Source organism: Musca domestica, unplaced genomic scaffold, assembly GCF_030504385.1.
Source record: "Musca domestica strain aabys unplaced genomic scaffold, Musca_domestica.polishedcontigs.V.1.1 29, whole genome shotgun sequence".
NCBI lineage: Eukaryota > Metazoa > Arthropoda > Insecta > Diptera > Muscidae > Musca > Musca domestica.
In genome coordinates this window covers 3,256,097-3,273,864 of record NW_026712296.1, presented here as the reverse complement: position 1 = coordinate 3,273,864, position 17,768 = coordinate 3,256,097, and the positions used below count along the sequence as shown (strand labels likewise).

The 17,768-nt window shown below is 35.7% G+C and overlaps 1 protein-coding gene across 1 annotated transcript in view; it reads right to left on the bottom strand.

Moving 5' to 3' along the window:
- Positions 1 to 217: 217 nt before the first annotated feature.
- The window catches only part of LOC101897834 (uncharacterized), a 95,666-nt gene continuing 78,115 nt past the window's right edge, over positions 218 to 17,768 (bottom strand). Inside the window, exons 9-10 of the mRNA XM_005190759.4 lie at positions 5,150 to 5,510; positions 218 to 1,455 (exon numbers count right to left, since the gene is read on the bottom strand). Coding sequence (XP_005190816.1) covers positions 772 to 1,455; positions 5,150 to 5,510 — 1,045 coding nt within the window. The 3' untranslated portion in view covers positions 218 to 771. The remainder of the gene's footprint in view (positions 1,456 to 5,149; positions 5,511 to 17,768) is intronic.

The window sequence follows — 17,768 nt, the reverse complement described above, 5'->3', positions numbered from 1 at the left end:
GCCGATACATTGTATGCTTTCTTGTTTCCTATCCCAATTCACAATCTACCGCCCCTCTTCTTCTTCTTATTACTTTTAATAGGTGAGCTATTTATTCAAACATATCCTATGATTGACATAAACAACATTATCTTGCAAATTAAAATATGCAACGAAATAAATGTTATATATTGTTTTATGTTACAAATAAATTTATATGTATTTCTAATTTTTCATTTTATTTGCTATGATATTCCTAAATTACACTCAGCTCTTAAATAATAAAATATTGACTAAAATGTTTGATTAGGTAAATTAAATTAAATGCAACATTTATATAAATAAGAAACTTTTAAATTATAAAAACTTTAAAATTAAAATTATAAAAATAAAACAAAAATCAAATTTTAAAACACAAGCAAACGAACTACATATGTTTGGAATTCTCAATATTACGTTTAAAATAAACAAAACTAATTAATAAATTAAAAACTGATAAAAAAGCATGCGAAAAATCCAATAATAATTATATATTGTCTTTACAAATACAATTTTAAATTATAACAATAAAACTAAAAAAACGAAAAACTTGCCAGCCCACGCACTCACTTCGGTTGAATGCGTGGCACGCATGGAAACAAATTTCGTCACAAAAAAAATAAATTAGTAAAAAAAATAACAATAAATTAAAAACAAAAACATTGACAAGTTCAGGGTTAAAATTGAAAAAGTTCACGCAAAAATTTTACACGCTACAATCGAGCAAAGCATTTGAATAAAATTAGATTTGTTTTATAAAAACCCTTTAATGGTTTGTTTTGTTATATTCTCATAGTATTTACTACGACGCCAAGCAGCATTTGGTTTTGTCGCATTGGAGTTGGTGTTAAGGGTATTAGTACTAGATTGCGAGTTATTAGCGGAAGATGTTGTAGCTGAAGCATCGTCATTATCAGCATCATCGTCATGTGTTTGACATTGTTTCGAACAGGAGGAAGAGCTCACCTCTGGGGTCACGGATAACGGTGGTGCTGCACATTCGGTCAACACATCCATGGTGGGAGCATCGACTATGCCCGACACTTCTAGTTCGGTTTCCGATTCAATCGGTATACTATCCACATATAGTTCTTCCGTTTCTGCCGGAGTCGGTGTTACACTTTCACTGTGCAAGTCTTCAATATCTGCCAAACTACTGGGATCTTCGAGATCCTCTTCATCCAAGGGACCATCTCCACTATCTGACAGTTTTGTTGGTGTTTTATTTGTATCCTGTTGGGCAGAGATGAAACTCTGTTCGGATTCGTCAAATGACATATTGAATGGTGAATTCACATCGGGCATGTCGAATGCCAAGGTCGAATCATTACCCTCACTGTAATCAAACGAGCTCTTGTTACAACTCATGTAGGACGAGGTGCGACCCTCAGAGGCCGTAACAAACGAGTCATCTTCGGTGGAACGAGAATGCCAATCCTGAAATGTAAATAAATAATGAGATAAGTATTTAAACAATTAAAAAAGGCATTTAGTTCAACCGAAACGAAGTTTTTAACCTTAATCATAAGAATAGCTAATAATAATTTTTATTGTTATTTTAAAGTTATTGAAAAATCTGGATAGTGTTGATATTTTTGGTAAATGGACCATTGCTAACCTGATATTCCAAATTACAATCCAATCGATTGGAAAATATTACTGTGACTGTTTTTGTCTTTTTTCGGAGTGAATAATAGAAACATTTTTACCTTTCACAACAAAAAGTCTCCAAAATATTTCATTTCGAAGTTTATCGGGGAGGATTTTAGTAAAAACCATTGCACAATGAAACCGCATCCAATTTGTATGTCCAAAACTACTAATAATGTCTCCATATGTGAGCCCTTGAAACCAACAGTGAACTCAAAGCAAATATTAGAATTTCAACTCTATCTTAATACAAAATTTAGTACTATTTGGTACATTTCGTACACATTCTCAAAACCACCTACATTTTGCAATTCCAGATACCGACAGAAGCCTCAATATTAAATTTGAGGATTCTAGCCCTATTCGCCCAATACCAAATTTAGTACCATTTGGTACTTTTCGTACAATTATAGTACACATTTCCCAAACCACCTACCAACAGAGAGGGAAAGAGAATTAGAAGATTTCAGTCCTATTTCTTCACCTAATACTAAATTTTGTACGATTTAGTACCTTTCATACACATTTTATCAAATTGAGGATTCCGGCCCTATCCCCCAATATCACATTTAGTACTCTTCGTAAAATTATAGTACACATTTCCGAAACCACAGACACCAACAGTGATATTTATATCAAATTTAAGGATTTCAGCCCTATCATTTCACCCAATACCAAATTTAGTACTATTAAGTACTTTTCGTACAATTATGGTACATATTTCCGAGGCCACCCACATATGTCCAAGCTGCACATGAACAGCGATCCTAATACCAATATCAGATTTCAAGCACTTTATGTTCACCCAATACCAAATTGTACCAAATATGTATAGTACTATATAATACTTTTCGGGCACTTGTAGTACACATTTCTGAAACAAACTTCTCACATCAATCCCATTTCCAAGAATTGATGCTCCGACCAAATATGAAGTTCTTACTACTATACGTTTTCAAAATTCCAAATGGTACCAAATTTATTGTATTTTAGAACAAATTATTAGTATTTCGAAACACCTCTAGTTTTTTTCTCCTACACAACATCAAACAACAAAGTTAATTCTATTTGATATGTATCGTACTTTTCATTACGTATTTCCGAATCCTGTGCCATATATCAACCAAACCACACAAACGTAATCCTAATACCACATTTTAAACCTTTAACTCAATCTAATACGCAAATACCAACTTTAGTACAATTAAGTACGTATTTCCAAAACAACCTCCAAATCTCAATCCTATACACTAAAGTAATGCCTATTCGTAAGAAATATACTACTATTTAGTACTCTTCGAGCACTTGTAGTACGCATTTCCAAAACGACCTCTTTATCACAAACCTACCACCAACAAAGGCCCCAATATCGACATTTCACATTACCAGCTTCTTCCGTTCCCAAAACGGAATTGTATCAAATTTAGTACAATTCTTACACTTAGTACACATTTCTAAAACATAATTTCAGATTTCAAACAGTATCCGTTAACGTAATACCAAATTTAGTACCTTTCGTTGGCTTGCTGACCGCATTTCCAAACCGCATTGTACCGGACTTAGCGCTATTTAGTACAGTTCTTACACTTAGTACACAATTCAAAAAAATCTTTCCAAACTTTTATATTTTTTTATTTTTTTTATTTTTATATTAAATGTCAAAATGATAGCGGTATCCGTTCACAAAATGAAAAATGGTGCGATATATAGTGCTTTTTAGAAATTCAAGTACACCTCTAGTCTGAATTTCCCAAAACCCAGCCTTATCCCACCCCTTCCCACCAAAATTGACCTACATGCTAAATTTATGAATCAGTTAGTCTGTTATTTCACTATAGTTTTAGTATCATTTAGTACACATAACTACAAATTTCCAAAATTTTCTTCGTACCCCAATCCTACACTCCCACAGTAATCGGTTTGCCAAATACAATTGTACCATGTTGTATAAATGTAGTACCATGTTGTATACATAAGTACGAATTTCCAAATTTCCCTACATACCGCAATTTCACACTCCAAAAGTAATCTTAATTCCAAATTTCAGGATTTCAGGTCTATCGGTTCACTCAAGTTGAAATTTTAGCTAATTTAGTACCATTTAGTACTTTTTACGCATATAAGTAATGTTAATTTTAAATTTCAAAAATACAGCTCCATCCGTTCCTCCAACTTTAGTACCGTTCATTACTTTTCGTATACATGAGTACACACTTCCAAAACTCACACTACATCGACGCTACTCCTCAACTTTGCTTCCCATTCCAAATTTCAAGTTTTTAGCTCTAACGGTTCACATAATACGAAACGGTATAAAATGAAGTAAATTTTAGTACTTTTCGTACACATATAGTTTGAATTTCCAAAAAACCCTTTGGTGCATCATCAGTGACCCTCATTCCAAAATTAAGAGTTTTAGCTCTATTGGTCGTCAAAAACAAAGGTTGCAATTATAATTATCTTTTAATACTTTTCGTACCGTTATAGTACAATTTTCCAAAATACATTCATACCAACAGTGACACTCAATCAGCATTTTAAGGTTCTAGCTTCAGGCGTTTCGGCTGAGCGTTGATTAATCATATTTATACCCTCGGCCATATGACAAGAGAGGGTTTATATCATTTGATAGGGTTTTAGGCCCTAGGCTTCCTTGGACCAAATCCGTTCTAGGATATTTAGAGTAGATCTAGCGATGTCCGTACGATACGACAAAGGGTCAAAGTTTTCAATAACCAAAACGATTATAAAATCCGAGATAAACATCCGGTTCTGTTAATATTTCAAACATCCCATTATTTCTACCGACACTAGATCTGATGTGAAGATGGGATGTAATGGTCCACTTCTCCTGGCACCTCCCCCACAAAGGGTCAAAATTTTGAACGAAATTAACAATCCATCCAAAAGTGTTAAATAACCAAAACAATTACAAAATCCAAAATAAGCATTCGCTTCCGTTCATATTTCACACATCCCATTATTTCAAAATTTTGAATAGCCATTAAGCTCATAGAACGCGAAATTAAGATCCTATTCCGTTCAGATTTGGTATATCTCAATATTTCTATCAACACAAGATCTGTTATAAAGATGGTCAACATAGGGCTCAAGGTATTGAAAAAAAAAAACGATCAAAGAAATTTCACACATACATACATTCACACATACATACATATCTAAATGTCCGATTTTGTGATTTTGCTCATACCAATAGGCACATGCTTTTGAGCAGCCCTACTAATGTATAATAATAATAATAATAATAATAATAATAATAATAATAATAATAATAATAATAATAATAATAATAATAATAATAATAATAATAATAATAATAATAATAATAATAATAATAATAATAATAATAATAATAATAATAATAATAATAATAATAATAATTAATATGTCGTGCTTTTAAATGCAGAAATTTTTCCTTATATAAAACGATATTAATAAATAAATTATTTTTATAACTTACCTCACTACTCGTGCTCCTTAGTGTACCCAATTTTTTGTCACGTGGACTCGTTGCATTCGATTCGACTTCGGCACGCTGTGAATTCTCCTGGATGTCACGAATAACCGAATCCAGTGATTCGGCCACTTCAGCAATGTCCGTTAATTTACCGGTAATGGCCGAACATGCCAGCCCATTACTGCCCACAGGCTGGACAACAATTTTGGTGGGATCCGTTGCCAGACGAGTCGTTGTCGAATCCATGGTGCCAGTGGTGGTGGTGGTAATGGTGCTATTTGTATTGTTACTGCTACCCGATATTGAACTCTCCATAGAGGGACTGGGAGCAGTTATTTCCGAGGGTAAATCTTCAATCACAACACTGGAATTGTTATTTAAATTATTAGCGGATTCAGTGGAAATCAAAGGATATGGTGTTGGTGGTGTGGAAATGGCATTGTTTTCTTCAACCCATGAATTCACTTTGGTTGTTTTGCAAATTTCTGGCATTAATTCAACCAAAGCCGGTGAGGGCAATTGAGAGTTATCACCAAGAGTATCTTTAGATAGCGTTTCGTGTTCCGATTTTTCGGAATTTTCATTTAAGGTTTTAGTTACTTTTTCGGTTTGTTGGGTCTTTACCAAACCATTGCTTGCCGAGAGCAAGGGAGAGCATTCTTTCGATTCGTGGTTGAGAGCTACAGTTTCTGTTTGAGCTTTAGTTGAGTTTTCATTCGAAATTAACTGAGAATTGTCTTTTTCATTGAGGAACGGATTAAGAGGAGATTCATCCGTTAAGGTGTTAGTAATTTCGAGAGGATTTGTGTTTTCCAGGAGCAGTGGAGAGGCCTCCTTGGTTTCAGAATTAAGGGTTAATTGAGCTTTAATTGAGTCCTCATTCGAACTTAACTGAGCATTGTCTATTTCATCGAGAGCCGGATTAAGAGGAGATTTATCCGTTAAGGTGTTAGTAATTTCGAGAGGAGTTTTGTTTTCTGAGAGCAGTGGAGAGGTCTCCTTGGTTTCATAGTTCAGGGTTACAACCTCCGTTTTCATTTTATGTAAAATATCTTGGACATTATCCATTTCATTTGAAGGTTCTAATTGTTCTTCCACAGGCATAGATTTATTTGTTTCTTGTGAAGAAGACTCCAGAGGTTCAGTAGATTCGGGTTTTACACCTTCAGAAACCGACTTTGCAGGGACAGAATCGTTTTCATCGCTAGTAGTTTGATTTTCATTATTGCTACTAGCATCGGAAAGCTTATCATTGAGCAAGTCTTCCACTTCTTGGCTAAAGGAAGCACCCGCTGTTTTACCATTGGCCATTGGCTCCATTGGTTTTGACATTCCTTTTGCAGGATTGCTTTCACTCTCAACCAAACTTTTAAGGAAATTTAGACCTTCCAATTTGGGCTCTTCTTCTGAAGAAGAGGCAACTCCACTTGCTACATTGTCCGAACGCGTTGTTACTACATTCGCATCGACGACCGCATCCGTTTCCAGATCGACATTTCCGTCCGCCTCCGATTTGTTTTTCGAGAAAATATTACGAAACCGTGAAAACATTTTTAAAAAAATACTTCACCGACCGACCGACCGTCACGCGTTTACCGTACTTCGGAATTACTTCGTTATCTCGCCGCAAAAAACAATTGAATTTCTGTTTCAAGTAAATATTTGCCTGCTGTGTTTTCCGGCGTTTTCCTGTCAATTATTTGTTGTGGCCACAATGTGGTGGGCTCGTTGCCAACTATGATATTTTATTGGGAAATATGAATGTTGTTTCAACAATCAATTACGCCGATGAGGAAAAAACATTAAATTTTTTTTCGGTTTTTTGTCGTGTCCGTGTTCGCGAGTAAAACATGAACAATTATTCTTGGCGCTTCTTTGAGTCTCTTCAATAATCTCACAGTCTAGAGTAGAAATATTGAAAAAAGAAAACTACACAAAAATTAATCTTTGTCGTTGCCTTTTTGGTTACTGGATATTTTTAGATATTCAAAATTTGTGTTTCCTAGGGGGAAAGAAATTCCTTAGATGAACTGATTTGCTGCCTTTCGCCCTAGTCGTTGAAGATATTTAACACAATTCTTGTTTTGGCTTGTAATAGCTTCACTCTTTAATTATAGTCAAAATTGTCTGGGGGAAGAATTAACACGCCCGCCCGGTTTTTCTTTTTTTAATGTTTAAATTTTGATTTTGGGGGAAGAGGAACGCAAGGTGCCTTTCGTTTATGTCGCTGTGAGACTTTGCCGGTTTTTTTGTTTTTGGGTTGACACAAAAAATGTTTGTGTGCGTTTTTTGTCAATTCGTTTCAAGTTCGTTTGTTAGTAAAATTTGATTGTTCCACGCTGGACCGCTCTCAAAAATATACTAAATTTACCAAAACATTTTCTCAATGAATTCCTCCTGTATCCATGGTGCGGAAATTTCATTTTTGGTGACTTTTTTACTTTTATAGTTTCTTTGGTTAATGTTTTTTTTTTTTTTTTTTTTTTGAGTCTTTTGTATTTTTTGGAAAAAAAATTTTTTTTGAGTTTTTTTTTGTAGCTGCGACACAGTGGATCGAATGTGAGAATTTGTTGGAAAAAATATTTAAGGAGTAATATATAAAGAAGCGATTGCATTTCTTAGTCAGGACGACATTTTAAATTTGAGAGATAGAGCAGGGAAAAGACTCAAAACTACAAAACAAACTAATAATGGACAGAAAAGTCTATCTAAAATCCCCATTTTGGGGGATACAAACATTTTTACCCCAATTTTCATAGTTGGGATGAGAAACTCCAAGTGGGGACAGAGATTTTGAGATATCATGGCAAAATGCATGAAAAGGTTAAGTAAGTAAAGACTTTAACAAAATCAAATTCTGCCTTCGAAAGCACAAACAAAATAAATAGTATCAGTCGGTTTTGCCAGCCTTACGTTGTGATTATTCAAACTATTGACTCTTTATGGGGGAAGTTCCGAAGAAGTGGACCAATATTGCCCATTCCGTATCTAACCTAAGTATGAAATAAACCTTACAATGAAATATCCGTAAGATACCATACATAGCGGACGGGAGTATTCAACTTCATCTAATACTGAACATTTATATCAAATCAAAACGTTTAGGCTCCTTATTTACTTCAGATCCCTGTTTATGAGACTTGTTGTCGCTGACTTGTCTCGCATGTTAGGAGATATTTGAATACTGTCAATTGTGATCCTTTGTGAGGGAGGTACCAGAAGGGGTGTGCCGATGTGTATCATCTTCACACCAGATCTTGTGTTAGTAGAACTAATTGGATGTGTGAAATATGAGTAAAACCGGATTTCTATTTCGGATTCTATGAGCTTCTTGGTTATTCAAAATGTTGGCCCTTTGTGGGAGAGGTACCTCTGGCCCTTTGTGAGTGTGTAATTTGAAGACAATCGGCCTCTTGCAGGGTGAAATGAAAAAACTGCAACCAACTTCAGACTGCAGTTTTGCAGTTTTTTTTTTTATCTCACCCTGTATATCACATTTTATAAGAGTTATAAATATTCAAAATGTTGACTCTTTTTGGGGGAGGTACTTTATGGAGTGGACCGATATAATCCATTTTCTTAACTAACCTAGCACTGATGCATGTATTTTTTTTTCGAGAGAGAGGTTATGATACGGTTTGTCGTGCCTAGTCGAAATAACGGTTTTAGAACCTAGGTCTCTTTGGACCAAATCCGTTTCAGGACATTTTGAGGCGATCTAGCGATGTCCGTCAGTCCGTTGGGCATGTAAGAGTCCGATTGTCTTCAAATCACACACATCACAATATTCTTGTTAACCCAAATACTGGTGTGAAGATGCAATATGTTGGTCAACTTCTTCTGGTACCTCCAGAAGCGTGATAGTGCGATTTCTTAATATTTGGATGGAAGACCACAATCGTTAGAGCACTCCAGCATTTAAATGTGAATAAATGTTTTGTGTCGCTCGTTACCGTGATACTGATTGCGTAGCCTGATGTCAAGGAAGTGGACGGAAAAAAACAGCAACATCAGCAGTAATGGTTCGAAAAGTAGAGAAGCGACTTAATCGAAGTCCGCGTCGCAGTGGCCGAAAAATGGCTCGTGAGCTGAACATATCACAATATTCCATTCGAAAAATATTAAAAAATGAGCTCGGGGTAAAGCCATTGAAATTCCACAAAGTGCAAGAACTTACACCGCAACAGAAAGATAATGGACTCAAAAGAGCTAAAGAATTGCTTCGTTTGGCCGAAAGTGGTGAACTGCCGAATTTGGTTTTCTCCGATGAGAAAACATTCGTTGTCCAGTAGTTCGTAAACAAACAAAATTATCGTGTTTTTTGCCAAAGAGGCCAGCTGAAAATGTGCACCTTCGGTTGGCCACCAGAACTCAAACGCCGGCCATGGTGATGGTGTGGGCCGCCATAACAGCTGATGGTCGCTCTCCGTTCGTATTAATCGACCGTGGAATCATCAGAATAAAGGCCGAATATTATCGCGAAAATATTCTGGAGGGTGTATTAAAGCCTTGGGCACGCAAACATTTTGGCCGCAGACCTTGGACATCCTAACAGGACTCAGCACTATCGCACTCAGCACGCGCCACCCAAGAGTGGTTACAAAATCAGGTTCCTCGCTTCATTTCCAGCGCACAATGGCCACCAAAATCTCCGGATACCAATCCGTTGGACTATTGTGTCTGGAGTATTTTGGAAAGCAAGATTGGCACTAAAAATACCAATGTGTCGATCACCTCAAACAAGCGCTTCGCCGGGAATGGGCCAAAATAACGCAGAGCAACATTCGGGCAGCGTGTGACGGTTTCATTGGCCGTTTGAAAGCCATAATTCGTGCCAAAGGTGACCAATTCGAAAAAATCTAAACTTATTCCAAATTTTAAGCTATTTCCGACATTTTTGCTTTCATTCAATAAAATTTAACAAAAATTTAAAAAATTATGGATTTTGACTTTGTTGCAGTTTTTTTTTTTATCTCACCCTGTATATTTGGTACCTCACACACATTTTAAAATTTTCTAAAAATTATCACATATCTCATATAAAGTAAAGGACAAAAACAAAATAGTCCAAACCTGGCACGTCGCAAAATTGATATTTAGTTTATTTGGATCCGATAAGAAATTAACAATATTGGCCCATTTCTTCGGAACCTACTCCATAGAGGGTTAACAATTTGAATTCTCATAACTCAAGTCCAAATGTATTTAAATAATCGAACATTGGCTGAGGGCATACCGGCAAAACCGACTGATACGTTTTAACTTTTTGGAAAATAAACATTGGATAAAGGAGGACAAACGATTGTAGGACATATTTTACCCATTTGAGTTTGAAAATATGAAAGTGCATAAATACGTGGACTCATAATTATTCCAATATTTTTTTGTCTCTTGAAAATATTTTCTATTTAACGGCGCACAATTCTTGTGCCGAAAAATTTTCCACTGTGCCCAGTTTGACCGACAGATTTATGTTGATCTTTTGTTGCGATGACGTGATCTCATTTTATTTTTGTTAGCCGAAAACGCAAACGTATCGAAGGCGACATCTGAGTGGGACATGTTTTTATTTTGGAAAATGAGAAAATTGTATCAGCTGAGTAGGTGGGATGGATGGATGGTGATTTGGAGAAAACTTGACTGCCTATGTAGGCAATATGTATGTGGAAGAGAAAAGCCGAATACTGTGAGTGTGCCTGATTACACATTAATGTGTGTAATTTAAATTAATTTTGGGTCGTTATTCATTCCGCAATGATAGATCATTTCTGTGAAAGAGAATTTTTTTTAAATATTCCAAAGTAATGAAAACTTGTAACCCATCTTATCAATGAGCAACAGTTGCGAACATAAAGCACTTAGCCGGCCTTTTGGAGCATTCAACCATCAGACTCTCACACCACATTGCCCTTCGGCTCACCGGGCCCATTTCAAACAACTCATTTCGAATGCAACACGTATGATGCGCTACAAAAACATTGAATCGTTTATTAAATGCATAATATAACATTCTGACAACGTTAGTTAGACCTTGCCACGCCACGTCTCTTGTAAAAGAGCAGCGGCATTAGATCGCAACAACAACAGCAAAATAACACACGGCGTCTAATGTGAATACGTGTAGTAAGGCTGCAAGAAGAAGACCAAGAAGACGTCGAACGAAAACAAAGATCACACGTAAAATCAGCGCTCGTAGGCAGACACACGCGACCCACAGTCAGACAGTCTGTCGTCTGATATAGGCAGACAAATTAATATTGTTTGTTTGAATTGCAAATGGGAAAACTATGAAAATGGCAAAGAAAAACAAATATAAATAATAGCAGGCAAAGGTACACCTCAGACACATGGCCATTGTTCTTGTGTGTGCGTGTGTGTGGAAATATTGGAAAGGCCATGGAAGGCTTTATTGCACATTACAGAGATTAGCAGGAATGGGGAAATCAAGTCATTCACGGTCCATGTTTTTGTATAGTCCCCATTCAACGATACCTCCCCATTTTCATTATTTTGATTATTTTAGGAACACCTTTACCAGAATTATTTCAAATTCGGAATTTGGAGTTTGCAATGGTTACTACTTCCTATGTTAGAAAATTCTCTGTACATATCCACGCCTTAGTATAACCCACATATAATAGTGCCTCCCAATATGATTTCAGCTACATTTTTCAACAGAATTATCCCAAGCTTAGTGTTTGGAGTTTGTAATGGACACCACCTTCTGCGGCAGATAATTGGCCGTAGAGGTCCACTTTTTGTGTTATTCATATTTCTATATCCTCCACCAAACGTAGTATGGAGGGTATATTAAGTTCGTCATTCCGCTTGTAACTCATCGAAATAATAATTTTCGACCTAACAAAGTAGATATATATTCTTGATCAGCCTAAATTTCTAGGACGATTTAGCCCTGTCTGTCTGCCCGTCCGTTGTAATCTTGCTATAATCAAAACGAATTAAGATAGGAAGCTAAAATGTTGCACAGATCATTCTTTTATGTGCAGGCAGGACAAGTTCGAATCGGTCCACGATATCGTATGGCCCCACATAACACGGTACTCTCCGATATTCGGTATTTTGATGATTTTAGGCACATTTGTCTATGCAATTGTCTGAAATTCTACACAAGGAGTTCTTTGTGGGTATTGTAAGAGAATTGTAGGTTCACAATATCGTATATCGCCCATAAATCAGTACCTCCCGGTATTCGGTATTCTGATGATTGTAGCCACATATTTTTAATGGAATTGTCTGAGAATCCACACCAGGAGTTGCTTGTGAGTACTTTACACCCTGAAAGAGAATTGTCTATAAAGGTCCACGATACAGGTCCAGGTCTTCGTATGGCCCCGATATAACGGGTATTTTTATGATTTCAGCTATTTACGGATTTTTTTTTTAGTTTCTTATTTGAATATTGTAATGGCTCATGACAAAAGTTGCCTATGCAGATCCACGTTTTCCTATAGACCCCAATATAACGGCTATATTCGGTATTTTTAAGATTTTAACAGAATTTTTAACGGATTTTATTTTTTGAAAATTTCAAAATTCGTTCCAAATGGTGGAGGGTATCCGACCGAACATACTGCTTTTCTACTTGTTTCAAAAGTAGAGCCTTTTTCAACAGATTTTTTTAAATTTTGTTAGTTCCTTTTAAATGGTGAAAGGCAGCATTTTTAATTGTTATTTTATAATTAGTCAAAATTTCCGTATTTGAGTTCTTATTATAAAAAACGAACAGATCAAAATGTATAAATATACGGCCTCGTTTTGGTATTATCATCGTGGCCGTATTTTAAAATCGATATGACTTTAACTTGGTTTAACCTTTACCCTTGGTTTTTGCACCCGACGTAAATCTAATATACATAGATATTTCGAGTTACGGAACTCGTACATGTCTGATTTTTTTCAACAATTGTTCTTGATTTTTTTTCTACAAAGTTTTTGATTTCAGTTTGGACTACTCTGATTTTTAAACTCCTATTTTTTTTTTTTTTGTCTCTCACTCGATGTATTTACTAGCAGTTATGTACGTTGGGTGCTAATTGTGTATAAATATGTTTATAATTAACATTAACTTATGTACACCAAAAACAAACATAAACAACAACAGAAATGCATTTAAGTTTTCAATCTTCTGGGAATGCAAATGGTTTTCGCAAATAAAATGACGGCAGCAAATGCAGTGACACACAGTGGTTGAAATGAAGAATCAATTTTAGATTTGGAAGTTTTCTGAAAACGAATGGAAAACGCTATTATATTTTGGATCACAAACTCTATATTTTCAACATAGTTTGGATCGTGCAGTTTCGTACGGGAGCTCTATTGCCACAAGTATGGGAAATTTGTGAAAACTCGTTCTAGAAGGTATGTGAAATTTTATGACTCCGTTCCATCCATTCTTCATACCAGATCTTGTGTTGGAAGAACTATTGTGATGTGTAAAATTTGAAGAAAATCTAATGCTTATTTCGCATTTTATGAAATTTATAATTATTCAAAAATTTGACCAGTTTTTGGGGATGTACCAGAACGAGTGGTCCGATATATTCCATCTTCAACCCAGATCTTGTGTAAATTGAAGTATTGGGATGTGCCGAATCTGAAACGAATCGTATACTCATGTCGACTTTCATAAGCTTTATGATTATGCAAAATTTTGACCCGTTGTGGGGAAGTTATCAGAAGGAGTAGTCCGTTCCTCATACTAGATCTTCTGTTAGTAGAAATATTTAGATGTGCGAAATTCGAAGATAATCGTACTCTTATTTTACACATATATTTTCTCGCCGGAACTAGCACTGATTATTACTATTAGAATTTGCAAAGTTTGAATAAAATTGGATGATCCTTTCTTGATCCACTCGGTAAATTATTTTCTGTGAAAATTTCGAATTTTTATGGGGGAGAAACCAGAAGGAGCGGACCGAGGTTGTCCATCTCCGAACTCGATCAAAGTTTGACAATAATATTGCGATATACCATGTTTGGATTAAATACGATGCTCCCGTCGAGAGCTATCTTGGGCACCAGGTTTTGGAAATATCATATAAACCCTCTGTAACCATATTGCTGAGGTTATAACAAGTAAAAAAGCAGTAAGTTCGGCCGGGCCGAATTTTGAATACCCTCCACCATTTGGAACGAATTTGGAAATTAAAAAAGTAAATAAATAAAATCCGTTAAAAATCAAAAATTACGAATATAGCCGTTATATTGGGGTCTGTATGAAGACATGGACCTGCATAAGCACATTTTCTTATAGGCCATTACAATATTCAAATACTAAAAAATGGGGTAAATAATGACGCTAAAATCATCAAAATAGCGGTAGAGGTACGTTAAATTATTTTCTGTGAAAATTTCGATTTTTTTATGGGGGAGAAACCAGAAGGAGCGAAACGAGATTGTCCATCTCCGAACTCGATCAAATGACAATAATATTGCGATATACCATGTTAGGATTAAATCTGATGCTCGCTTCGAGAGCTATCGTCCGCACCAGCCAGCCAACCAGAAAGACGGACAGATAACCCTAGCTCCAAAGGGATCTGCGGTCTAAAAACGAAATTTCGGTGAGGCAGGTTTTGGAAATATCATATAAACCCTCTGTAGTTATATGGCTGAGTTATAACAAGTAAAAAAAGCAGTAAGTTCCGGGCCGAATTTTGAATACCCTCCACCATTTAAAACGAATTTGGAAATTTTCAACAAACAAAAAATAAAATCCGTTACCATTTTTTTTTAAATCTTAAAAATACCGAATATAGCCGTTATATTAGGGTCCATACGAAGACGTGGACTAGCATTGCAATATTCAAATATGAAACTTGAAAAAAAAAATCGGTAAATAATGACGCTAAAATCATCAAAATATCGGTAGAGGTGCCGATATATGGGGGCTATACGAAGACCTGGACCTGCATAGATAATTGTCTCTCACAGGCTGTAGTACTCCTTTAGGAGCCTCAAATATGAAATTTGAAACAATTACGGTGAATATTGTATCTAAAATCTTCAAAATAGCGAATATATGAAGGTACAACTCGGATGAATAATGTCGTTTAAATCATCAAAATACCGAATATTGGGAGGTACGGAGGCTATGGAGGCAATACGAAGACCTGGGCCTGCATATGCAATTTTTTTGTTATAGGCTGTCGTACCCATTACGAACTCTAAATATGAAATTCGTAACAACTCCAGTAAATAATGTCCCCAAAATCAACAAAATACCAAATATAGTGATGTACCGATATATGGGGCCTATACGAAGATCTGGACGAAATTAACAATTCATGTGAATAATGTCGCTAAAATCATCAAAATACCGAATATTGGGAGGTACGAGACGAGGAAGCCTATACGAAGACGTGGGTCTGAATATGAAATTTTTATACCCTACAACACTATGTGTTGGGGGTATTATAAGTTTGATTGGGCCAGAATTCATGTAACACCTCGAAATATTGGTTTCCCGTATAGGAAAGTATATATGGATCTTCCTAGCTCGCCGTGCTGAGTCGATCTAGCTATGTATATCCGTCCGTCCGTCTGTCCATGTTAATTTGTAATCACGCTACAGGTCGCAATTATGGCCCGATCCTTACGAAGCACGAAGGTGGGGTTAGGGTCAGAATAGAAGCCTATTTCTTTTGGAGATGATCGCCAAATATTTAGGGTTGAAATGGACCAAATACTGAAAAAATGTTGGATTTTGAAGTAGCTATACAGGTTGCAATTATAGACCAATCGACACAAAATTTCGCATGTAGCTAGAGTTTTGGGCGGGGAAGAAGCTTACCAATTTGGGTGGTCATCGGATAATATTTAGCGGGTAAAATAGACCATATCTTTTGTGTTGAAAAAAATGCAAAATTTTTCATTAAGCCGCGAATATTTAAGTCCCGGCGAACTCACAAAGCCATGACAAGGTTACTTCTGACCTTTACATTGATGTTAACATCCAACAAATCGGATATATAGCAAAATATGTGCGATATATATGTCTATTAAAGAAGATATGCTTGAAAGATCTCTAATATGTCGAGAACGACTGAACTGATTTCGACAGTTCTCATTAATTCAGAATGGCCTCTTGGCAGGAAAGAAAAAACATCAAAAAATCGCATAAAAATATCTCTCTAAAGATGAAAATATTGATTTTGTAACATTTTCTCATATTTTTTCAATTTTGTCATATTTTTGGCATATTTTCATTTTGAATTAAACATTTGGTAATATTTCTACAGCTAACAAAACTAAGCAGTTAGGATATCAGGATATCATATACAGATCGCATTTATGGCCCGATCCTTACGAAATTTTGCATGGGGATAAGATGAGGGTCAGAATAAAAGCCTACTCTTTTTGGAGATGATCGCAATATAAAACTGCAAAATTGTCAGCAGGTCGTAATTATCGCCCGATCCTCACGCACATTTGAATGGGGGTTACCGGACATGGCAAAAGCCAAGCAGTTTTGGATGGCCATCCAAAAATATTAAATGTGTGAAATAGTTTGCCAACTTTTGTAGACAAAATACGAAAATGTCCATTCCAGTGACTTTTTGGAGAATTTACAAATCGTTAACGCTGATTTCGTGGAAGAATATAGTCAAATGTCTGTATCTCATATAGATGCGTTTCAGTCAAAAACCAATAATAAATGTTAATCCTTTGGCACTTCAGAGAGATTATAGGTCTTTGGGAAATATTGGTTCCAGATCTATGAAGACCATTTACGTGCAACATCTTTCAATAAATTGGAAATGAGCAAATTAGTTAAAGTTGCTATTATTCGAAAATTAGAGAACGAAACCTGATGGTTTTCTTTTATTATTTGTCACAATATCTTGTGGAATTCTTTAGAGTATCTCACCTATATAAAATGTATCGTTTATTATAGTGTTGTAGGGTAGCAACGGTCGGCCCCGCTCGACTCCTGTGAATAATGTCCCTAAAATATTCAAAATTCCGAATATATATGGGGGATATACGATATCGTGGAAAATTGTGCAAAATTCTAGTTTCCTATCTTTAATTGACTCTAGCGTGATTACAAAAGATGGACATACGGACAGATAGGGCTAAATGGTCTTATAATTTTATGTTAATTAAGAATACAGGTCTACAATTACCATTTCGATGAGTTACAAACCCTAATATACCCTAAATACTATGTATGGTGGAGGGTATAAAAAGGGTTCTTGATGGACGGGAAATTTCCATACGAACTTTATTGACATAGGCTCACGGTTTAGGTTAGTTTAGCGTAGCCCTTGTATACAAGTACCTGACATTAGTCGGTATATAGTTGCTAAGCCAAACGTGTACCCTTAACAACAATTAAGTGCATTAAAGCAAAGGTTTTAAATATTTTAATACAACTATTGCTCTTAAATTTTGCTTAGAAAAATAGGGACTAACGTTCATATATTTTGCAAAGATATTTTCTCCCTCTCAAAACATCAAATATCAATTTGCATGGCATTCGGTACGAAAATGAGGCTCAACATACCATACATCGAATTGTACCCTTATATACAGGGTGAGATAAAAAATCTGCAACAAAATCAAACGTCATAATTTCGGAAATAGCATCATATTT